This window comes from Solanum dulcamara, chromosome 12 (genome assembly GCF_947179165.1).
Source record: "Solanum dulcamara chromosome 12, daSolDulc1.2, whole genome shotgun sequence".
NCBI lineage: Eukaryota > Viridiplantae > Streptophyta > Magnoliopsida > Solanales > Solanaceae > Solanum > Solanum dulcamara.
Window position 1 is genome coordinate 62,434,774 of NC_077248.1, and position 26,280 is coordinate 62,461,053.

General features: G+C 35.4%; 1 protein-coding gene across 1 annotated transcript; it reads left to right on the plus strand.

The window, feature by feature from the left end:
- Nucleotides 1–5,330: 5,330 nt before the first annotated feature.
- On the plus strand, nucleotides 5,331–21,849 carry LOC129877487 (endoribonuclease Dicer homolog 1). Its single transcript, XM_055952997.1, has 21 exons — nucleotides 5,331–5,579; nucleotides 5,672–6,701; nucleotides 6,786–6,899; nucleotides 8,054–8,264; nucleotides 8,529–8,923; nucleotides 9,017–9,245; nucleotides 12,432–12,604; nucleotides 12,689–12,811; nucleotides 14,121–14,281; nucleotides 14,372–14,605; nucleotides 14,681–14,831; nucleotides 14,902–15,084; nucleotides 17,866–18,027; nucleotides 18,139–18,234; nucleotides 18,331–18,956; nucleotides 19,226–19,326; nucleotides 19,410–19,609; nucleotides 19,687–20,613; nucleotides 20,724–20,888; nucleotides 20,984–21,351; nucleotides 21,477–21,849. The coding sequence occupies exons 2-21, from the start codon at nucleotides 5,754–5,756 to the stop codon at nucleotides 21,664–21,666; spliced, it is 5,757 nt and encodes a 1,918-aa protein (XP_055808972.1). The 5' UTR covers nucleotides 5,331–5,579; nucleotides 5,672–5,753; the 3' UTR covers nucleotides 21,667–21,849.
- Nucleotides 21,850–26,280: the final 4,431 nt, after the last annotated feature.

The following is a 26,280-nucleotide window of genomic DNA, read 5'->3' on the forward strand; positions in this document are numbered from 1 at the left end:
TATCTAAGATATAGGTTAGCCAGATACATATAATTAAATTTATTTAAATAGAAAATGTAATTAAAAGGCACGATTTAAGAAAGATCATGTGCTTTGGTGTATTGTGGTATCACAACTCCTAAAAATATTTAAAAATTCAAAATTCTTCCAAATATTTTTAGAAAATAAACAAACTTTACACTTTTTCTTCCCCCAAATTGTTCTCCAATAATTTCAAGATTTTTTTATTTAACAAATGACGAATATCACTGTGCTGTTAAGAATCATGTATCTAGGATTTAATAACATATATATACATATCTAGTTACCTATTACTAGAGGGATACAACTCAAATACACAACCAAAGTTACTGGTTCTCTATTCATAAACTTTTACTTAGATACATATGTAAATCAGACAAATACATGAAGACTCGCACAAAATACACAGATAAAAATTAGATATATTTAGTCTTAACTCAGATACATTGCTACTATAAAAAATATATGAATATTTATTATGTACATACTTTGCTGTTCAAAATACACTAGATACGTGTATTAAATACAATATAGTCTTAATTACTATTGCTACTTATTAGATAAACATGTCAAATTTCTCTTGTTCTCCTTGTGAAACCTTTATTAATTAGCCATCATCATTGATATGCCTTTTAACTTCCTTTGATGGTTTACAACTGATTATCGAAGACCCTACCTTTTTAAGTGTCTTTAAAATTGTGTTAGTATATTCACTCGTCTTTTTCATCTATTTTACTTTATTTATTTATCAGTTCATGTTTTTTTAATTTATATAGTGAACTGCCTCTGTGGGATCTGTCACGCCTCGAGAGGGTACCGTAGGCATGACCGACACTCATAGGTCATTGATGGCCCCGAGCGAACCGCTTGGTCTGATCCTCATTCAATCACTCAACGGAAGACTTAACTTAAGGGTAATAGGACTCAAGTGGGCAACTCAACATCATCCATAATAGATAAATACTAGATTTAAAATACTCGAGGTGAAATATAACTCAACATCATAATTCAGTAATGAAGTTATAATTTAAAAACAAACTCTGGAAGAATCATTTTAACTAAATTCGACTCTATTTATGAAGCCTCTAACTCGGTACTAGAAAGGCTCCAAGACAAGTCTAAGACTATCTCAAATGACTATCAAAATAATGACAATTGAAAGAAATAAAATAAAATCCTCCGAATTCAAGGAGGTCTCACTAAAACCTGAACAAAATCTGGTCTTCAACGATGCGCCTGTTGAGAACCTCTATTATTGGTATCTGCATCATAAAATGATGCAGACCAAACAACGTCAATACATGGAATATACGAGTATGTAAAATAGCCGAAAGAAAAGAATAACTCAAAGTATACTCAATGACAAGAACAAAGCTCAACTCAACTTAATAACGTATGCAAGTTTTTAAAAATAAAACAATGCCTCAACAATCGTATTTAAAGGAATGCAACTCAGTGGAATAATGTATATGTACTCATTAGGAAGTTTCTCTAATAAAAAACCATCACCTATGAGCGAGTGATGATACAATGCTTTGCACTGCCATTGCCACAGCTATCCAATACCTTGCCAAGGTAAGAGGCAATCAACCTCAATGGATTCAATATAAAGTCCTCCTTTGGGACAAGAAAGGCTTGACCTATATGCTACGCTGGCTACGTAGTTTATGGGGCTTGAGTTACTCAAACTCTTACCCAAATCGGTGCTCAATACTACTCACCAAATCAATTCACTATGCTCATATTTATCATGTATCACATTTTAATCATCTCATCTAAAGTCTCAATAGAACTCTCAAAACTCAATCTTATCACAAACCATCATGCCCTTTCATTTAAAATATACTTTCTTATAAAATCATTCACATCTCGTCAAAACTCATTCTTAGATCATTTAAATCAATACTCAAATTTGTTAAACTCAATGCCACGCTCTTTCAAAACCCAATAAAATATTCATAGACTTAGTTTAAAATCAGATACTTCATTTAATGCATGAAAACCATTTTCATCAACTTAATAAATGCATGTTAATATAATGATTATCAACTCAACTGGGATTCATGTGAATGAAATCATGAATAACAATCTCGAGAATTCAAGGTGTAGAAAAAATAATAATCCCAATGCATAATTATATATAGAGAACTCAAAGAATGAAGAAATTACTCATTCGAAATTCAAAGAAACTAGGGCTAAAACTCAACTCAACTCTTTGACTGTAGAATTTAGATGTAGGGCACGTGGATGAACTCAATCCAACGCTATGATTAGCCTTACATACCTGAAAGAAGACCAATGACTTGAAACCTTGAACCTTAGCTTCTTCCTTGAGAGAACTTAGAACGTGCGAATGTGATGTGTTTGAGGGTTTGAACTTTGAAATAAATGGAGAGGTTATAAGGCTATAAGATAGGCTTAGGGAAGTTAATTGAGAGTAAAAGGTCAATAATACCATTCTGAGAATGTAAGAAAACCATAAAAATTTGATAAAATGACTTTTTAATGAGTCTTGTTGGCCAAGTCGACAATCTAGAGGTCTCCTCGTCGAACTATTCGGTGAGTTGTCGAAAGCGTGCTTTATATCGCCTAAAATAACAATTTTTGGAGGTTTTGGGGTTCATTTGGCGAGCTCAATCAGTGAGTCGCCAAGCCATTTGGCGAGTTCCCAAATTGGTAGATGAGCTCGTCGAATTGTCCGGTCCAAACATGCTTCAGTAAAACAACAATAACTTTCAACTCTAAAATTCGAATGGCATAGACTTGGCGGAGTTGCAAAGAAGAATCATACACCTTTAATTTTATAGGACGTGGGCCACCTAATTCTTTATATGCTGAGAGATATGGTCGTTTAAATTTACCTCTTATATGAACTCATGCGACAACTTAGTCGATAAGAATGTTTTTAACTTGACTTAGTGTTTGAGGTTCCTTATAGTCCTAAACCACATCCAATACACTTCAAATACCTAGGAAAGTACCTTAACATTTATGCACAACGTAGAAGTCATCAAGTTTAGACCTATATGCATATGAAGAATGTTTCAGATCTTAGCTTAATTTTTTTTAAGTGTTACAGATTCTATATGTGAGATTTCATCTTGAATTGATTCGAGATGCTCACTGTTTGTTTATTGTATTACCATATTCACAATTTTGCTTTTCTTGTTCAAATTTTTTTCTCAGTCATCATCTTCTCTTTCATTCACTGTTTTTTAAAATTCATTTGGGCCTTATGGGCCGAATTTATTTATTTTGTAATGATGAAAACAAGTTTAGCAAAAAATGAGCTGGTCCAAATTGATATTTGGTTCAAATAAAATAAAATATTTACCCTACTAAAATATAAAACTACGATAAAAACAAAACAAAAATTATTTGTGTTGTGTCTAGGAGCCCGTTTGGATGCAAAATCAACTTAAAGTCCATTTTTAGCTTTTGAACGTGTTTGTCTAATGCTAACTTTAAGCCATAAAGTTCTTAAAGTCAGTCAAAAATGAAAAGTTAGAATTTCTAACTTTTTTTTTCTAAGTGCTTAAAGTCATTTTCTTTGACCATGGAAATTACTTTTATATCCCTTATATTTTAACTAAATTTCCAAACTACCCTTTTTATTCTTTTAACCGTAAAATTCACATCATTTTCCTCATTTAAACACTTTTATCCAAACACTCAACTGCTTATTTATAAAAATAACTTTCAACACTTCAAAGTTCTAAAAACACTTTATATATAAAAGTTATTTTTTTAAGCCCATCCAAATGGGCTCTAGGTCTAGAAGCTCCTTCCTTTATCTATCGTGTTCTCCGCCGTGAAGCTTCTTGTAGTCATCGCCATTGATATGCTTTTCAACTTTCTTCGATGATTTATCATTGATTATCGAAGATACTAGCTCTTTCGGTGCCTTCAAAGTTATGTAAGTACATCCACTCTTCTTCTTCATCTATTTTACCTTGTTCATTTATTGATACATGTTTTTTTTTGCTTTATATAGTGAAGCAACTCTGTTGGATTCAATCTTTGAGCTTCTATCTTCAACTGATTCGAGATGCTTATTATTTGTTTGTTGTAATACAACAAATAAGTACCATAGATCTGTAATAATTGTAAGATACATGTGTAGATCTCTATTTCTTGAGTTTTTTTTATTTCTTTCTATTTTCTATGTTTTAGGTTTTTCTTTGTCGCTCGACATGCATTAATTTTTCTGAATCTTTCTTATCCTTACTCAAATTGTTAGTACTTGTAACTTGTCTATATTTAAGTCCTTTACTCATCATAAAAGATTTTTCTCCCTTGCTTTACATGTATTAATTTTGCTCATTTTTTTGTCCTAACTCGAATTGCTGATTGTTATATCTTATCTATGTTTAAATCCTTCACTTACCAAAAAAGATTTTCCTCCCATGCGGTGCATGTATTAATTTGCTGAATCTTTCTTATTCTTACTCGATTTGCTCAATTTTTTTTGCTCTATATAGTGAAGCACCTCTCTTGAATTCAATCTCTGAGCTTCTATCTTCAACTGATTCGAGATCCTTATTATTTGTTTGTTGTAATACCATATATCTGTGACAATTGTATGATATATGTGTAGATCTCTACTTCTTGAGTGTTTCTTGTTTATGTCTTTCTATTTTCTATGTTTTAGATTTTCCTTTCTCGCTCGACATGTATTAATTTTGTTGAATCTTTCTTATCCTTACTCGTGTATTTTGTCTATATTTAAGTCCTTTACTCATCATAAAAAATTTTCCTCCCTCGCTTTACATGTATTAGTTTTGCTCAATTTTTTTGTCCTTACTCGAATTGCTGATTGTTATATTTTATTTATGTTTAAATCCTTCACATAACAAAAAAAGATTTTTTCCCATGCTCTATATGTATTAATTTTGCTAAATCTTTCTTATTCTTACTCAAATTATTATTTTTTATATCTTGCCTAAATTTAAATCTGTCACCCATATAAAACTTAAATGCTCAAATAACAATTTGCTTATTCATAAAAAAACTTAATTTATTGTGGATTAATAATAATAAAAAAACCAACTTAATGAAGAGATCAAATTTAAAACCAGACAAAGAGAAAATCTTAATAAAAACACAAAATGAAAAGATCACAATATTAAAGTCCATAAAGACAATTTGATGGAGTAATTAATAGAGAAAATTGGTTCATGGGGTTGAGTTATTATTATTAAACATTAGAGGAGCAAGATAAAATATACAATTTTAGGTATTTTTACTAAATACATTTGGATCAATTACAAAAGTCTATCTTATCACTAAACTAAGTTTGACTTGAACATGTCAATTTTTAGAGACTATAAATATTTTGCCTTTTTTCCTTTCATGTATTCTTATTTGTTTGTTGACATTTGGTTGCTAGGTCTACAGGAGAAAAGAGTGTACTTTCTTCTTGACTAGCAAAAAATCAAGAACTCGCCGCCCCTTCCCCCTTTTCAGAGAGTCCAGTGAAGCCTAAGAAGAATCTGAACAAAGTGCGAATCTCTGAATCGAATAAATTGAATTGATCTTTTAGCTCCACTATTTTGCAGGTTCTATTCTATCTATAGCCCATTTTATTCTAAGATTGTTCTAGTTTATATGCGCATATATTTATAAAGTTTGATTCTTTGGTTGAATACAGGATCTGGGTTGGGCTTATTTTTGTTGAGGGTTTTTACTCATTTTGGGGGTTCTTGAATTGGGTAAAATTATAGTATACTGTAATGGATGGTAATGATGATGGAGTTTCTGAGAAACCCTCTTATTGGATTGATGCTTATGAGGACATCTCATGTGATGATCTTATTCAAGATTTTGTTGGGTCGAACACTGTACCCGTTGCGCCATTGAATCAATTGGGTCCGGATGGGAGTCTTGATCCTTGTTTCTTTGGTGGTATTGATGGGATTCTTGAGAAATTAAAGAATGGTGATGGTTCTGTACCTTCTGTGGATGGAAACAACAGTAATGTACATAGTGAAACTTTACCTGCATCTGGAATTTGCAAGGACAATGTGCCACAAGTTAATAAGGATGTGGAGCACAATAGAGGTGATGGGGGGAAGAAGTCTTTACATGAAGAAAATGGATTTTCCAGGCATAAGGAACGAGGTTATAATGATAAAGAAGAGAGAAATGGAAAAAGGGCGCGGCTTGGTGATGATAGCTACCAGAGGAGAGGCTGTGATAGACCTTTGGCTAGGAAGAGACTTCGGGAGAGTGATGAGATCAATAGAGTAGGGAGGGATCAAAGAAGGAGAAGAGAAAATCATGGTGGTCGTGGTGGAAGAGATAGGAACTGGAGGGAAGGGAGTGGCTTTTGGGAATGGGACAAAGAAAGGAAAGAGATGGTCTATCGTGTGGGTTCATGGGAAGCTGATAGAAATCGAGAGGGGAAGTTATCAACTGAGAGAAGCCGTGAACCTTCTGGAGCTATTGAGAAGAAAGATGACAAATCAAAGGAACAAGCTCCCAAGGAGGAAGCACGCAAGTATCAGTTGGATGTACTTGAACATGCCAGAAAGAACAATACAATCGCTTTTCTTGAAACAGGAGCAGGAAAAACGCTTATTGCCATCCTCCTCATGAAGAGTCTATGTAGTGACTTGCAAAAGAAGAACAAGAAAATGCTGGCAGTTTTTCTGGTTCCTAAAGTTCCACTTGTTTATCAGGTACTTCTTCAGCACGTCTCCTGTTTCCCCATTTTCACATCTGTGAAAACTGGAGTTGAATGTGATTTTTGTTTTGGAACACAGCAAGCAGAAGTTATTCGTGAGCAAACTGGTTATCAAGTTGGCCATTATTGTGGTGAAATGGGCCAAGATTTTTGGGATGCACGGAGATGGCAGCGTGAGTTTGAAACTAAACAGGTTGCGTCAAGCTTCTCTCTTCTAATCTTGTGCTTATCATGACTTGTCTACGTACAAGTTTGTGTTTGCTGAATTTAATTATATTCTTATCGACCTTGTCATACATTTTTTACCACTTGGAAGTTTTAAGTAATAGCTGCTTATGAAGTCATCATATTGGTGGAAGTTAGCTGATCAAATGTTTTTATTATCTTTTATATTCTTTTTGGGTGATTGTTTGTGAAATCTGTAATTCTGTTTTCCTTTTGAGCAGTTTTCATAATCTGCTTGCTTGTCTGTAGTTTTTATGTTAAAAAATTAAGCTTTCCTCATTTGTGATCAGTACATTTTGTGAAAACAATAAAGGTTTCATCAGCATGTAAGTATTCTTTTTTATGTCTGTATCGCACATTGACTTTTCGTCACAAACATCAAATAAGGCCACGGGTCTGTATTTTTGATGAAGTAAAGGTTTCCATTGCTGGCAATACAGCCATGGGTCTAACCAACAGGAAATAAATGCAAGAACCCGATGGGAAGAATATAACAGTGTTATAATACATTGAACATCAAATTGCAAATTGCATTCACTGTTATATCGTACCTGGTATGATCATATCAATTCATGTTCCGATGTCTTACAAACCACATACTGATACTCCTACTAAAGAAAACCACATATTATCCGATTGGTGTTTCTTCTCTTTCTCTATCAGCACAAGCCATAGTTATGTTACTGGAAGGCTGATCTGCTATTTGTATTCTCGATCTATATTCCAACCTTCAGAAGGATCACAATTGCTTCAATTATGTCCCAGTTCTTGTTTTCAGCTAGAAATCTAGCTAAATTCTTCTTTTGATAAATAAAGAACCACTTTTGACTAATAATATATCAAGATAGTGTCAATATTATTTAACAATATGGATGTTGGTGTAATCTCATTCTTCTATTGAGCTTACCCATCCATGCAAAGAGGTATCTTTTCTTTAGTCTTAAGTTGAACAAATAGCTAGAGTTGTTTGCTGCATGCATCAGTGTGATCCCATTTTCAGGTTGCTCATTAACCTCTGTATACGAAACAAGATGGAGTAACTGTCCCATCACTGTGTTGCGGGAGTTGGTTGATGGTTGAAATTCCCATTCCTTCTCACTCAAGTACTTCTGTCTTTTGCAGGTCCTGGTTATGACTGCTCAGATTCTCTTGAACATCTTGAGGCACAGTATAATAAAAATGGAAGCAATTAATCTCCTTATTATGGATGAATGCCACCATGCTGTAAAGAAGCATCCATATTCTTTAGTAATGTCTGAGTTCTATCATACAACACAAAAGGAGAAAAGGCCATCTGTTTTTGGCATGACTGCTTCACCTGTTAACTTGAAGGGTAGTCTTTCTTTTCCCTAATAGGGTCTTCACTACTTTGTTACTAAATCTCAAACTCGGCTTGGTCATGCTCTTTCCTTTTCTATTTTTCTGTATTTCTGGGTTGGATGAATTCTGTCGAAAGTGATGGCCTTGTGAACAAAGTTTCCTGTTCCTTTTTTGTATTAATTCTTAAACTTGGCTTTATTCATGTTATTTTTCTCTGTATTCTTATTGCAAGATAGCTATTGCATTTTATAAACTTGTCTTGTCTCGATTGATGCAGGTGTTTCCAGCCAAGTTGATTGTGCAATAAAGATTCGTAACTTGGAAACTAAATTAGATTCTGTCGTCTTTACCATAAAAGACCGCAAGGAGCTGGAGAAACATGTGCCAATGCCGTCAGAAGTAGTAGTGGAGTATGATAAAGCTGCTAGTCTGTGGTCCCTTCATGAACAAATAAAACAAATGGAATTAGCGGTTGAAGAAGCTGCTCTGTTAAGCTCCAGAAGAAGTAAATGGCAATTTATGGGCGCTTGTGATGCTGGAGCTAGAGGAGAGCTGCGCCAAGTCTATGGTGTTTCTGAAAGAACTGAAAGTGATGGGGCTGCTAATCTAATTCAAAAGTTGAGGGCTATCAACTATGCTCTTGGTGAACTGGGACAGTGGTGTGCCTATAAGGTAGCAGATGTTACCTCTTTTGTTGTGCCTTATTACCTTGTAAATGTGATGTTCTTGCATGCAGCATCTCCTGAAACTCCTTTTATGTTGTAGGTAGCACATTCTTTTTTGACAGCTCTACAAAATGATGAAAGGGCAAGCTACCAGCTTGATGTCAAGTTCCAAGAATCCTACCTGGATAAGATTGTCTCTCTCTTGCAATGTCAGTTATTGGAGGGAGCCGTAGCACAAAGTAACTTGAATGGTGAGATGGATAAAGGTGACTATCTGAATAGTGATAGGCCTGACGAGATGGAGGAGGGCGAGCTTCTAGAAAGTCATGGTAAGCACCTATTGCAGTCAGTTTAATTATGTATCCATATTAAAAAAAATTGTTTACAACTCATACATTGAATTTTGTGAATGCGGAGAACATATATTTGATTCTTAGTCAGATATTAATGTGTACCAATTGGACTTCGGACTACACACCACCATGAAGAAAGTTTTTTTTTTTTTTGATTGGAGTGTGGAATCTTCGTGATCTTTCCACGACAAATGGTTGCAGGAAGGCCCATCTTCCGAAATATTTGGAGTTTCCTTTGGGAGGGAGTTTAAAGACATCGAGTTTTCAAAATCATATGATTTAGCCGATCAATTAAACATCGGAGAGAATAGAAAATATAGTACTTGTTCCATCCCATTTTATGTGAAGGCCTGGACACATAGTTTAAGATATAAAGGAATACTTTGGATACATAAGATAAATATATGCAAGTATTGGAATTATGCTTATTACCTATAATAATTAAATGTGTGATGCTTAGAGTTCCACGTCTTTTTCATTCTCTCTTCTAGTAAAAGAATGAACTTCTATATCAAGGGGCCCAAACAAGTCTTGTGGGTAATTTGGATGTTAATTTTAAATGGTTTCCTAATTGAGAAAGGTGTCATTTTTTGGACAGACTAAAAAGATAGTATGTCACATAAAATGGGACAGAGGATGTATTGTTTAAAAAGAAATGTCTCCTTAATAGTGGACACTCTCAAGTATAAGATCTGTACTTCATGTCTTCGCTTACTATTCCAACTTCAATTAGTTAAATAAATTGATAAGTTGATTAGGGAATTTTTATGAGGTAGAACATATTATGAAGGACGTTACCATAGGCATCCTTAGATTCTTTATTATGATCTTCAATTGTAGATATCCCTTCCCCAAGATATTATTGAGAAAGGTGATTCTAGCAAAATTATGGGTTGTTCCTTGAGGAGATCACAACCTCACATGAACAAGTCTTTATTAGAGGTATTATGAAGGTATACTCATAGATATTATTCCAAATATTTGAAACAATATTTGCAAATTATTCATGTAAGTGCTTGTTTAGTAATTTGATCCATCATTTCAACCTCAAACTTTAAATTGTGAATTTCATGTTTGAAAGACAAGTTTGAGGAGTTAACATTCAAAAGAAAAAAAATTGAGGAGTATTTCAAGTGAATTAATGATCTTAACTCTCAAAACTTCAATATATTTTCCAATTGAATTTCATATCCAAACATAACTCACTTCGAATCCCTTTTTCAACTTCAACTTCAAATACTCTTTATTTTCTGAACTTCAACCAAATCATGTCCAAACGCCTACTTGTTTCACATTGAAGAATGACAGCGAAATTCGGTTTTGGTTGGATATCGAGTGTGGATGCTCAACATTGAATGATGAGTCCTCTTGTTTATTTCTGGTCACACCGTAATAGAGAAGTCACAGTATGTAGCATCTCGGTTCAATAGATGTATGCCATGCGACATGGATTTATGTTTCACGGGGGTTATGCAAATGGCATATAAGATTGGGTGTCATTCGTAGAAAACAATATCTTTTTGTGAGGCTTCTCTACTTTTAGTATACTTCTTAGTCTTCTTGTGTACGGATATTTATGCCCTTCACTAATAAGATCTTATTACTTAATCAAAAAAAGAAAGAAAGATTGGGAATGACATCGACATTTGCGGGCTTTTCAGTACATGTACCGTCATACTAATTTTGGGGAATTGTCATAGTTATGGCGATTTCATTCAGCACGTTCTTTCTTAAGTTGTATTATGAGTATGACTATATATTTACTAGTGAATCGAAGCTAGTGTGGAGATCGGTATGAGGAAGAGACTCGTCAAAAAAGTAAAAAGCTAAAAGGGGATACTTGAACAGTTGATCTTCTTTGCGTGGTATGCAGGAGGAGGATAAAAGTTAGCTGGTGCTACCTATGCTAGAAGGATAGGAGAGATGCAGACTGTGCTTTTGTTCTTCTAAACTTTAACTTTTGGTCAAACTTGATCCTTGGTGTAGGCCATGTTTGATGTCTTCTGAGTGCTCCCTGTCTCTGTGACAGAAGCACATATCAGTGGACGATGAAGAGACTGAACGTCAGGAGAACTTCTTGCTCCTCAGTTTTCTTTTTTGGTTGATATGGAGAGAAAGGAATGGAAGAGTGTTTGAATGAATTAAAGTTCCTGTAAGATCTGAACGCCTTGACCAACATCATTAGGTGTAAGAATAAACAAATCATACATGAATCAAAACCATACGACTTCAAGTATTGGATTCTGGAGGCTGCAGTAGACAGATTGCAGGGACAAGGAATAGAGAGTCAAAGCAATGTATGGAGATCTATGTTTACGTATATTTTGGACGATTTGGTTGGAACTCTTAAACTTTAAAAAATGCCTTATCGTTGTGTTTTGCTGTAAATGATTTTGAAAAATGTGTTGGAATTCATAAAACTCCTTTTAATAGGAGTGAATTCCACAAATACTTTTTGTCAACTTACAGTACCTTCATGGTGCTGTATTTTGTTAATCAAATTTTTCCTTATCTAAAAGAGAAGGAAAAGAAGTATTGTAGCGAAATGTCAAGGGAAGATGTTTCTGAAATATCACACTATTTCTAGTAGAATTATTATCTTTTATCACAGTGAACATATTCCATCAATTGGATATTAAGTATATATGCCCTTCTGTACTCATTTTGTGCTTACTTCATTTCATATCTTACCATTTCACAACAGAGCTGATGTGCCTTAGATTTAACACTTGTGCTTAGTATGCTCTTAATCAAGAGAAACATAAGTTTGTAACAAATACTAAAGAGTTCATTACTATGCACCCAAGGGTGTGAAGTGGGGTGAGAACCATGAGGTCTCAGGCTCAAATCCCAGTAGAGACAAAAAAATTAGTGATTTCTTCCCATCAGTCCTGTCCTAGCCTTGTTGAACAAAGTTACCTGGTACTTGTTGTTGGTGGAAGGTGGAAGGCATTCCGTGCAATTAGTCGAGGTGCGCGCAAGCTAGCCCGAATACCATGGTTATCAAAAAGAAGTTACATTACTGTTTTTTCCTGAAAGTGAGATATTGGCCAATATCCTTTTGCGCTGAACTTTTGTTCCTTGAATTTTGTCTGAAGTCTATGCTTCTAATGTTTAGGCTATTTACCACGAATGTACTTGTGATCTTTGACATAATTGCAGTTGTATCTGTTGGAGAGCATGTAGATGTGATTCTAGGAGCTGCGGTGGCTGATGGGAAAGTGACACCTAAAGTTCAATCATTAATTAAGATTCTTCTCAAGTATCAGCATACTGAGGATTTTCGTGCTATAATATTTGTTGAACGCGTTGTGACTGCATTGGTTCTTCCAAAGGTGCATTGTTGCTACTTTCATTTTCTTAACAGGATAGTCAATTGTCGTAGCACTATGCTATAACTAGTTTTGTTAAGCATGCAGGTTTTTGAGGAGCTCCCTTCCCTAAATTTTATCAATTCATCAAGTTTAATCGGGCATAACAATAGTCAAGAAATGAGAACAGGCCAAATGCAGGACACAATAGCCAAATTTCGAGATGGTCGTGTATGTCTCAGTACCAAGCTAGCACTAAATTTCTTTGTTCTTAGTTTTACATCAGTGACCTATCAACAATATTTAGAGTGCTTGTTCTGTTTTGTATTGGCTGTAGATTGTTGGAATTATATGATTTTTTAGATTAGTCACCTTTACTTATTTATGCATTTTCAAGTTGGAGTCATCTCTTATGTGTTACATGGCTACTTAAAAGCTTTACTGCCTGCCTTGCTACTCTTGAGTTCTTTGCTGAAAATGCTGTTGAATTTTAAATGTAAAGTTTGTTTTGTTTTATGTTTTTTCTTCTTGTTGTAAGAGCCTATTTGGATTGGCATATTTTAGGTGCCTTCAAAATCAAAATAAATTTTAAGCACTTTTATTGTAACACCCCACCTTAAGATAAGAAGTCCCACATCGGCAAAGCACAAGAGAGATGTTGGGTATATGAGTAAGCAGGCCTTACCTACTAGTGACGCGTTTTAAAGCTGTGTGGGCCTAGGCCCGAAGCGGACAATATCACTAGCGGGCTGGGTTGTTATAATTGTATCAAAGCCACTCCTGTGTCAGCCTTGTCGATGTGGGCCAGAGTTCAATTGAGTTTAGGCAAATCCCGGTAAGGTGGGGCAAACCTTAGTGCTGAATCTAGGCAAATCCCATGCGGTGGGGGCAAACCTCAGCGAGGACGCCGAGTCCATAGAGGGGGTATATGTAACACCTCACCTTAAGATAAGAAGTCCCACATCGGCAAAACACAGGAGAGATGTTGAGTATATGAGTAAGCAAGCCTTACCTACTAGTGACACGTTTTAAAGCTGTGCTGGCCTAGGACCAAAACGGAAAATATCACTAGCGGGCTGGGCCGTTACATTTATAGTGTTTGGGTAAGATAAAAAAATGCTTTTAAGCACTTGTTTTTTAAGCCAAAATAAGAAAAATATCCAAAAGCCATAGGTTATAAGCCCATAGTCTCTAAGTTGATTAGTTACTTCTAAAACTAGATATAGTTTGAATTATCTGCTGCAACATATTCTGTTGGAATTTTGAAACAGAGTACTAATTCCTTTTCTTTTTTTGGTCAAAAGCAAGTACTAATACCTATAAAGAAGTAATTTTAGTTGTCTTCCGATGGCCAAATATTATTCAAATTATGCTCTCAGTATTGCATCTTACTGTTGAGGATTCCTAATTTCTTGTGGTCAGCTCTATGCACAACTGAAACTATGGATTTTTTTTAAAGAATCTGTGGCTGTGTGCCAAAAGCAGCTCATATATAGTTGATAATTCTATTTTCTCCTAATTGTTTGCATGTTTTTGTCAGATTAATTTGTTAGTCGCTACTAGTGTTGCTGAGGAAGGACTTGACATCCGGCAATGCAACGTTGTCATTCGGTTTGACCTGGCCAAAACTATTTTGGCGTATATCCAGTCTAGGGGCCGTGCCCGTAAGCCTGGATCAGATTATATTTTGATGGTTGAGAGGTATCTGCATCCTTATGTATTCCAGCATGTATAGTCCTCATCCTTGTGCACTATGTAGATTCTAAACTGTTATAATAAATCATTTCTTAGAGATAATTCATCACATGAAGCATTTCTGAGGAATGCCAGAAACAGTGAAGAAACGTTGCGGAAAGAAGCAATTGAGCGGACTGATATTAGTCATCTCAAAGATGCCTCCAAGTTGATCTCTGGGGAGGCACCAACAGATTCAGTTTATCAGGTGGAGTCCACTGGAGCTGTGGTGAGCTTAAATTCTGCTGTTGGGCTGATCCACTTTTATTGCTCCCAATTACCAAGTGACAGGTGGAATTACATACACACACCTCATCAGAAATTTAATTTAATGATTGGTTTAACAGGTTTTCTGTCTCATTCCAGGTACTCGATTCTCCGTCCTGAGTTTATAATGGAGAGTCACGAGAAGTCAGGTTGCCCAACTGAATATTCATGCAGGCTTCAACTGCCCTGCAATGCACCTTTTGAGACACTTGATGGCCCTGTATGCAGCTCAATGCGCCTTGCCCAGCAGGTCTGCATTTCCTTTTGTTCTCAATTACCAATCTTGATATAGCAAGTATTAAAAAGTAGTTTTGATGCAGGCTGTTTGCTTGGACGCTTGCAAGAAGCTCCACCAGATGGGGGCATTTACGGACATGCTCTTGCCTGACAAGGGAAGTGGGGTGGAGTCGGAGAAAGTTGAACAGGATGATGAAGGTGATCCAATTCCCGGAACTTCCAGGCACAGGGAATTTTATCCTGAAGGTGTAGCTGATATTCTGAGGGTTAGTGCTTTAATTCTTCTCTGGTTTATTAATCTTTATTTATTAGTTTTCTTGATAAGGTATTCATTATTAGTTATTTTGCTGTACACTTTTCTTGTTTACAACAACAACAACAAGCCCAGTATTTTGACAAAATAAAATTATCAAATGAGAGAAGTCGACTGGCATAGGGGAAGAAAACCCCAAGTAGTTGAAGTATTTGATGGTCTCAGGCTCAAGTATATTTCAGAACTTGAGGCTTTTGGTTGGAAAGCCACTTTTTGTAGGTCTTCAGTTTTTCAGAGAAGTGGACTTTTTCGAGTCCGTGTTTGAAAGTGATTTACTTTCTTTTTTCATAAATCTTTGGGTACAAAGTTTGCAAAAGTTGAAAATCTTTGTGCAAAAAATTGTATCATCTTTTCAACCAAACGTCAAACTTGTTTGGTCAATCTTCAGAAAATCTATATAGATAATTGGTTGCGTGTAAATGAAGTAATTTAGAAGGAAGTCATAGGTAGAATAAGACAACAATCGACATTTATGAGGATGGTTAATAAATCAGGTTTGGATGCCTATATGATTGCGAAGGTATGAATAGAATAAGGAACAAGTTTTAGCACTCATAAAATGAGTAAAATGTGGGTGAAATTTTTTCAATTGTTGGTAAACTATCATACACAAATTTTGTAATAACCGATGGAGTCCCACATCGGTGGGATAAGGGATCCTTGGTCTTCTTATATGGTCTTGGGCAATCCTCCCCTCATGAGCTAGCTTTTGGGGTTGAGTTAGGTGCAATGTCCATTTCATTTAACTTGGCATCACAACCAGACTAATCCCAATCTTGATTCATCCAATGTTGGGGCCCATCTTATATTGTCCACGTTCCAGATGTCCAATCCTAGGCATGATGAGGGAGGGGGTTGAGTCTCACATCGGCTTACTTAGGGATGAGAGGTCTCTTTATGTGGTTTTGGATAATCCTCCCCTGATAATCTAGTTTTTGGGGTTGACTTAGACTCAAGATCCATAACATGGTGTTAGAGCAGGCCAGATGTCTAGTCCTAGGTATGGGGGAGGGTGTTGGAGTCCTACATCGGGGGGATAATGGATTGTTGGTCTGCTTATGGTCTTGAATAATCCTTCCCTCATGTGCTAGCTTTTGGGGTTGAGTTAGGCTCAAGGTCCATTCCATTTAACAATACCTAACATGAAATATACATGCCAATGCATGTATCCAAGTGCTCATTTAAAATTGGACAACTTTTTTACCTTTTAATCAAACGTTACTCCTATGACATTTTTGTACAATGAAGCACCCATTGGAACAAACTGACGAAAAAATCACTGGAGTGGATAAAACCCCTAAACGTGATTAATATTTATTATTTTGGAACTTGCAAATTTTTGTTAATTTCTATGTTATAATGTAAACACATCGTTTATATATTATTTAAATTGTTTTAGAAGTTTTTTCTCATTGAGAACGTGTGTATACATACTGAGACTAGTAATTATATAATTACGAAAATGTTTTTCAGAGAATTGTGGCAAAAGAGTCATGTTTGAATAGTTATAAATTTTTTTCTTATTATGAGTGTTTTATGTGTATATGAAGATTTCTTAATTGCAAAAGTGCCTCAAGGCATTCTTCCACCCAAAAAAAGTTTCTGTTTTTTTTTTAAAAACACAAGTATTTTGAAAAAACTTTTTCAACTATTTCATGAAATTCCTACACCCAGATGCCACCTCCATCTTTGTAAGACTTCAGATATGAACTGTCAATTCATTTTATTGTGAGCATCATATTATTAGAAGAATAATCTCCCTAGCATTTTCTGGCATCCTTTACCCTTATTGAGACTCTTTTCCCTCCACTTACTTGCCCTGTTAATTCAAGGGATTCTGTTGTTCACAGTTCTCCTTTGAGAAAAAGTTTATCCGTGCTTTCTTTAGAAGTTTTGCAGATTCTACTTAGTTCTCTGTAAAGGATGTATTGAGTCCTACTCTGCCCCGTCACAAAAAAAACAGGAGAGCAATGATAAAGAAATTAGTGGTGAATGATAAAGGCGTAGTTTCTATTCTCGTGTTTTAAGAAAGTAGATGCTTTTGTGGGATGTGTTGAAATAGTAAATATAGCTGTAGAAGCTTCATTGGAATATGGTGGTTTAGTGGCAGCTTCAGACACCAATCTAACTGATCCTAAAGTTTAGTCTTCTATTTTGTAAATTCTGGGCATGGTAATGTACGAGTTGAAGGAGTGATAAGCGTGTTCTTTCATCAGACCTGTAGCATTAACCGGGGAGCTTGTAGAAAAAACAATTATTAAGAATCATATCTAATCTTTCTTATGTTTTCTACAAGATCTAATATATATATTGCATCCCTGGGTGTGGCCTACTAGTTAAACATTGGAGATTATGGTCTAAATCCTTGTTAGAGAAGCTGGATGATTTCTTCGCATTTGCCTAAAAAATTGGTGGTTATCTTATATCTGTGCTATTGGGAGGTAGCAGGTACTCAACAGAATAGTCGAGGTGGCACACACACTGGCCAGGATACAACTGTTATAAGAAGTAAATCTAATCTATTCAAGGACCCTGCTAACACGGGATGCTTTGTGCACCGGGCTGCCCTACTATGTTTTTTTGTTTTGATAACTGAAGATCTAATCTATACTATGTTATGACAATGGAAGAGTTTTTATACATTTTTTTCACTTGGTGAACAAACTTCCGTTTAATCGTTGTCTTTCAATATTCTCAGCACACTTACGGGCAACTCGTTTTTTTTTCCCTGAAGGGTGATTGGATTTTGTCGGGAAAAGATTCTCTTGTCAGCTCAAAGTTCATTCACCTTTATATGTATGCTATCAAATGTGTGAATATTGGCCCCTCGAAGGATCCGTTCTTAACTGATGTGTCAGAGTTTGCAATTCTGTTTGGCAATGAGCTGGATGCAGAGGTTCTCTTTCTTTTTCTTTTTATATCTTAAACATGAACATCTATTTACCAAATGTGAATTCTGTTTACGTTTCCTCAGTTAATAATCATTTTGATCTTTTATCGGGTACAGGTATTATCGATGTCGATGGATTTATTTATTGCTCGAACTGTCGTAACGAAGGCGACTCTTGTCTTCAGAGGGCCAATAGATGTTACAGAGTCTCAGGTTGAGTTTCCTATTATTATCTTAGTTATAATGAACTATTGTTAAGCTTAGCATTTAACTACCTTGAACAAAATTCTAATTTCTGCTGACTGGCAGTTGGCGTCCCTGAAGAGCTTTCATGTAAGAATGATGAGCATTGTTTTGGATGTTGATGTTGAGCCATCCACCACTCCATGGGACCCTGCAAAGGCATATCTATTTGCCCCTGTTACTGGTGGTGAATCTGGAGATCCTATAAAAGATATCAACTGGGATCATATTAAAAAAATTACTGAAACTGGTGTATGGAGCAATCCTCTTCAGAGAGCTCGCCCAGATGTATATCTTGGTACCAATGAGCGTGCTCTTGGTGGAGATCGAAGGGAATATGGCTTTGCAAAATTGCGACATGGCATGGCTGTTGGACTGAAGTCTCATCCTACATATGGTGTTAGAGGTGCTATTGCACACTATGATCTGGTCCAAGCATCTGGATTGGTCCCTAACCGGAGTAGCCTTGATGTGGTTGAAGTTGATTTGAATAAAGACAAGATAATGATGGCTGATTGTTCTCTTAGAGCCGAAGATATTGTAGGAAGAATTGTCACTGCAGCTCACTCTGGAAAGAGATTTTATGTTGATTGCATTCGTAGTGATATGACTGCGGAGAACTCGTTTCCAAGGAAAGAAGGTTACCTAGGTCCTCTTGAGTATAGCAGTTATGCTGCTTATTATAAGCAAAAGTATGTTTCCACTAATATCTTAGTGTTTCCTGTTTTTCAGTATGTTTCCACTAATATCTTAGTGTCCCCTCTTTTTCCATATCCTTGAAAGTTTGAACCACGGATTCTTGATTTCTTCTTCTAACAAATGCTTAATTATTTGCAAGGATTGGGTGGTTCCAGTGCACCTTGGTTGTACTTGAATAACAAAAAGCTTCTCATGTGGAAGGTTAAATTGTTTTCAAGTGCAACCTTGGTGCAATTGGCTATCCAGTCCAATTTGTATGCAGGTATGGAGTTGATTTGGTCTATAAAAAGCAGCCTCTAATAAGAGGACGCGGTGTTTCATATTGCAAAAACCTTCTGTCACCACGATTTGAACATTCAGAAGGTCTGCTTATACTTGGCATTCTTTTTTTTAGACTGCTTGTCTCTTCTCATGCCTTAAGAGTGTAAGTTTGGAACTTTTTGTAGAACACGAGGGTGAACTCGAAGAGGCAACTGACAAAACGTATTATGTTTTCCTCCCTCCTGAGCTCTGTGTTTTACATCCACTTCCTGGATCCGTTGTTCGGGGTGCTCAGAGATTGCCCTCGATCATGAGGAGGATTGAGAGCATGCTGCTTGCTGTTCAGCTTAAGGAAATGATTGGTTACCCTGTCCCAGCACTGACGGTAAAATAAACCTCTGATTATTTTGTGGAGTTTGTCTTGCAATTTCACTTGATGCCTAAACCATTTTTTTTGTACAGATCTTGGAAGCATTGACTGCCGCTTCTTGCCAGGAGACTTTCTGCTATGAAAGAGCAGAACTTCTTGGAGATGCATATCTAAAATGGGTTGTTAGTCGCTATCTTTTCCTTAAGTATCCCCAGAAACATGAAGGCCAACTCACCAGGATGAGACAACAAATGGTAAGCAACATGGTGCTGTATCAAAATGCCTTGAGTAAGGGACTCCAGTCATACATCCAAGCAGATCGATTTTCTCCATCGAGATGGGCCGCTCCTGGGGTGTTGCCTGTCTATGACGAGGACCCCAATGAGGATGAAACATCCATATTTGATCATGAAACAACAGAAAATGGTACTGTAGCAGCAAAGGCTCTAGCTGGTGATGAGTTTGAAGATGAGGAAACTGAAGAAGGTGAGCTTGATAATGATTCAGGGTCGTATCGTGTACTCTCTAGCAAGACTATGGCTGATGTTGTGGAAGCACTGATTGGAGTTTATTATGTTGAGGGTGGAAAGTATGCTGCAAACCACTTCATGAAATGGATTGGGGTTGAGGTTGATTTCGATTTCAATTTCAATGAGACTGAATACTCTATTAGGTCTTGTAGCATTCCCGAGAATGTACTCAAGAGTGTGGACTTTGATGCATTACAAGGTGCTTTGAACATCAGCTTCAATGATAAAGGCCTACTGCTAGAAGCAATTACCCATGCTTCACGCCCATCTTCTGGGGTCTCCTGTTATCAAAGACTGGAGTTTGTGGGTGATGCAGTATTAGATCATCTCATCACAAGGCACTTGTTCTTTACATACACAGATCTTCCCCCAGGCCGATTGACTGACTTGCGAGCTGCAGCTGTCAACAATGAAAATTTTGCACGTGTTGCTGTTAAACACAGTCTTCATTTACACCTTCGTCATGGGTCCAGTGCTCTAGATAAACAGGTTCTTTAATTATGCTTCCACTTTGTATACTCATTTTTTAGTCAGTGTTGGGCTTTCTCTGGTTGCAAAGAATATTTACCAATGCCTGCTTTACCTTACATCTTTTCCAGATTCGTGACTTTGTGAATGAGGTTAAAAATGAACTATCAAAACCAGGTTTCAACTCCTTTGGTTTGGGGGATTGCAAAGCTCCTAAAGTTCTTGGTGATATTGTTGAATCAATTGCTGGGGCGATTTTTCTAGACAGTGGGTGTAATACTAAATCTGTATGGGAGGTTAGTTTCAAGGGCCTTGTAATATAGTTTGCCTCGTTATTGGCAAATGGATTTGAGTTGGATTGTCGGCTCACTTAATTCGTGAAATTTCTCAGGTTTTTCAACCACTGTTGCATCCAATGGTTACACCAGAAACACTGCCAATGCATCCAGTTCGAGAATTGCAAGAACGTTGTCAACAAGATGCTCAAGGCTTAGAGTACAAAGCAACTCGAAGTGGGAATATGGCTACAGTTGAAGTATATGTGGATGGTCTTCAGGTTGGAATGGCGCAGAATCCTCAGAAGAAAATGGCACAGAAGTTGGCTGCCAGGAATGCCCTTGTTGTGTTGAAAGAGAGGGAGGAAGCTGAAGCTAAGAAGGCTGATGATGGGAAGAAAAAGAAGAGTGGCAACCCGAGTTTTACTAGGCAGACACTGAATGATATATGTTTACGCAAAAATTGGCCTATGCCACTCTATCGGTAAGGAAGAGTTTTTACAATTTTAGCTTTCTACCTTACATGCTATGCCATTGTTGTTATATTACTGGTGAACGTCCCCTGACTATGAATTGCATACTGTATCAATAATTTGGTCTTTTTTTCAGATGTGTGCACGAGGGTGGTCCAGCACATGCAAAGAGGTTTACATATGGTGTACGCGTAAATATTTCAGATAAAGGATTAGACAAAGGATTTACAGATGAATGTATCGGAGAACCTATGCCGAGTGTAAAGAAGGCCAAGGATTCTGCAGCTGCTCTTCTTTTGGAACTCTTAAATAGACGGTACTCATAAAATCTTTTGTAACTCCAGTCTTCTGTCGTCGTGGCGTTTATCTCTTTATGTTTCTTTCTGGGCTGTGTCCCTAGATCTTTGTACTCAGCTCCTTGGCTATGCTCCTGTGGTATTCAGGCTGTTTTACTTCTTGGGGTTTTAAGGTGTGTACAGTAAATAAGAAAAGATACCTTTTTGATTGCACATTTCTATTTACTAGTCTTTAGGTTTGTGCGTAAGCAAAAAATCAATAATAGTCACTCAAAAATGTCCACTTGTTTTTTTATTTGACCAACTTTTAAAATCTATTTATTTTGAAAAGTGTTTTTGTTGAGTGACTGTTGGACTAGTCAGTTTGGAAAATACGTCTAGTTGTACCTTGTGCTTGACTAGTGTTCTAAAGTACATTTTGGAAAAAGCTAATGTTTCTAGCTTTTGCAAAAAACGGTCTCTACTACCACTTGAAAATAATTCCCCCCCCCCTAAAAATTTGGCCAAACAAATTAATTTTCTAAAATAAGTACTTGTGAAAAGAAAAGAAAACACTTTTGACTTCTCAAAAATTTGGATGGAATTTAATCAATCAGTATTATTAAACGTGTAAAAATTCTCAATGTACGTGCGTTAATCTATAACCTTAAATATCAATTTAAATAATTTATATTAAATAACCTTAAATCTTAAAAATATTTAGGAGACATAAAATTCAAAGCTCATACACAATAGTAGAATAATGAATTGCCAAATTAAATTAAGCAAACGATGAAAGATTAAATCAATAAATTAGAACAAAAACAAAGTTATTAGAAAAAGGGACCCATGGTAATAGAAGTCATAAATATGATAAACAAAAAATATAAGTATTTTAAGCAAAATAATGAAGACTCTATTAGTATTTTTTTAGATGAAGGAAATTTTAATTTAAAAGGGCAAATAAATCAATCAATTTTCAGCAGATATTTTGGGCAACCAACATTTATAATCACGCTTTTATAATAACACAAATAGGTAGATTGAATATATATTTTGATGTCTTACTTCAGATTTCAGACACTGATAATATTGAGTATCTGCAAACTTTCTCCCCTCATTTCTACATTGTTCTATTTTTAAAGTAAGTGTCATGTGATTCACTCCTTCATTTAAATTTGTTGAAGTTTTGTAATTTGTATTGCTGTTATTATAAAAATGTTTTTTGTTTTATCTTGGAAGAAAGTAATCCAAATACCTTGATAATAGTCTGAGAATTATAATTTCTTGAGCACACAAGTAACTTGTGAGCTCGAACTTTTCCCCTGGTTTCTTCTAACCTTTTTAATTTGATGCTCCGAACACATTCACAAGTTTAAGGAATTATATTACTATTTTTCTTTTGGTGTTGTAATTTGATTGGAGATCAAAATCATAGTGATTTTACTACTATTTTGAGAATAAATTTTTTGTGACTTTCTACTCATTTATAATACGGTTTGAAGATATTTTGAAAAATGTTTTTCAAATCAACTTATTTTTTTCAAATTTAAGAAAAATAACCTGCCTCCAAAAAGTAAAGGAAAACATTTTTCAATTTTTTTTCCAACCTCACACACCTTAACTTTTTACCCTAACGCAAGTCTTAGATATCGATTTGTGATACTAATTCAAAATCCGACTCCTGATTTTTGATTTGGGACCTGACTGCCGACCTAGATTATATCTTTAAAATGGGTTCTATGTTATTAATAAATTTTTACTCTTTGTAAAATAATAAAGCAAGGAGAAGAATATTGCAAAGAAAGGTAAAGAGAAGACATAAACTTCTTATTTATCTCGAAAAAAATATAATGAATGAAAATTCATTTATTTATAGGGAAAAATTTAACTTGGTTCCAAAGTTAGAGTTCCTAACTTTTTTCTAAAGAAACATAACATTCACTATAACACAAATATGTTTATAATACTCTCACTTGGATGTCTATTTGATAGATAATAAATTATCTAACATGCCTCATTAAAGTCTTACTAGAAAAAATATAATGGGAAAATTCTAGTGAAGGAAAAAGAATACATATATCTAATAACACACATTTTGGTTGCCTCATTAAAAATCTTACAAGGAAAATCTAGTGGAACAAAATCTTGTCCGAAAAAAAGAGTACAACACGTACTAACTTTCCCTGATAAGAACATCAATTCAATTATCAAAAGACCAAAATCTTCACATTTCAATCTTGTGCGCCATCTTTTTGAAAGTTGTAGTAGGTAGAGATTTTGTGAATAAATCAATCATATGATCACTCGATCGAATCTGTTGCATGTTGATATCACCATTCTTTTGGAGCTAATGTATGTAGAAAGCTTTGGTGAAATGTGTTTTGTTCTATCTTATTTTATGAATCCTCTATTTAATTGTGCTATGTATGTTGTGGGCCATCTTGGATATAAAAGTTTCCAATCAACCACAAAGGGCTCAAAGTGTCATGGAAGATTCATTAAAAGCACTTTTAAAGTTCATAACATGCTCAAATGGATTTATGCGTAAACCAATGACAACCACATAGGTCATCAAAGACTTTGGAACATCCTTCCTACCATCTTGAGTTTGGAATAGTCAAAGAAAGCATGTAAGGAAGACTTCAATGCGACAAATCTGCTCAAGTGGTTATTTTAATAATTTGGTCATTATTGTAATATGACTATTTTAACAAGACTGATATATATAGTCTTTAAGATCTTTATTTAGGGTTAGCTAACTTTGAAGATAGAGAAAATACTCTTGGTGTGAGTTTATGGGAGGATTCTCTTTATCTCAGCTATTCCCTTAGTGACATTAGCATCTTTCTTTCGAATATTTTGACATTGTAGGAAATCGTCGATTGGGTTGGTCCGCACGAAGATGTACAGGATAATCTGCCCACACTATTGGTGGAAAGGTGCTGCCTCCCGTGAGAGTCCGGGCCGTATCTCAGTCCCAGTGTGTCAAGACCAATTAGTGGAAGACATACTGACTTGTCTTAGCCTTAAGTCTGAACCTTCACTCCAGAAGTTCCTTCGTTCTGTTTCAATACCAGTGGAGTTCATAAAAGAAAGCAAAGAAAGGCCCGCGACAAAGTTGTCCCCTCTCTCCATATCTCTACTTACTGAGTTTTTGACTTAATCCGCCTTTACTAAAGAAAAAAGAGTACACTTGTACTCCGGCTAATAAGGAAAAGGTTTGTATGAGATCATTTCTTTTCTCCTGTGGATTAAATATAATGATTAATTTATTTTAATTTTTAGATTTTCCTTCTTTTCTTCTAAAATCTATTCCCTCTCATTTCTATTTCTTAGAGCCCGTTTGGATAGGCTTAAAAAAAGTAACTTTTATGTATAAAGTGCTTTTAGAACTTTGAAGTGCTGAAAGTTATTTTTATAAATAAGCAGTTGAGTGTTTGGATAAAAGTGCTTATGATGTGAATTTTAGGGTTAAAAGAATAAAAAAAGGTAGTTTGAGAATTTAGTTAAAATATAAAGGATATAAAAGTAATTTCCATGGTCAAAGAAAATGACTTTAAGTACTTTGGAAAAAAAAGTTAGAAATCCTAACTTTTCATTTCTGACTGACTTTAAGAACTTTATGGCTTAAAGTCAGCATTAGGCAAACACGTCCAAAAGCTAAAAAGGGGCTTTAAGTTGGTTTTGACCAACTTAAAGACAATCCAAACGGGCTCTTAATCATATCTTTGTATCTTATCTTTTTTGTTTGATAGGATGAATGTGCTAACTGTGGATATGGACCAAATTTATGAGATCAAAACTCGAAGAAAAGAGGATAAATCAAGAATTGCAGAAGATTGACTAGACAAAAGATTGACATCAAGAAGGAAAGAAAATAAATCAAGAATAGTAGAAGATCAACACTACTGTACCAACAATGACGACGAGAAAGATTTGTTGGAAAAATGCGGACTAACACAAAAATATATATGGTCAAAATAATAGAAATAAAATGGAGAAATAATGATACCAAGAATTTTATGTGGAAACTCTTTTAAATAAGGGAAAAACCACGGATCAAGAGGAGCAACTGATATTACTATAGTAAGGAATTTACACTGGGTGGTACCAAGTATAATACTAAAAAATGACTACCACACACTCAAAAGGAATAACACTTTTTTGATCTTCACCTTACTAAAAATATCGCTCACACTTTATTTTTTCTTCACAGACTATTTTCTTACATATAGTCTATGAAAACCTCACACCTCTCTAAATATTTTTCTCTCTGGCTGTGAATTTGATGTGTTAAATGAGGAGCTGAAGAGTTACTTTTATAGGAGAAAATTGCTCCAAAAATTCAACCTTGGCTGCATTTGTTTTTTGACAATTATTGGCTGCAATTGAAAAAAATATTGCAACTAATGTTGACTACAATTGCATGGGGTGGACTCCAAAAATCTCCTTCTCCATTCCCATGCACTAGAATGAGGTATCTTCATCTTATCAGAGAGAGCTTATGCCAACAGATTCTTTGCACAAATTGAACTTGTCCCTTGTTACCACTTTGATCAGCATATCTACATGATTCTCATTTGTAAAGATCTTTTCAATCTGCATAGATTTGTTTTCTACCTTTTCTCGAATCTAGTGATATTTCACATATAAGTGTTTTGT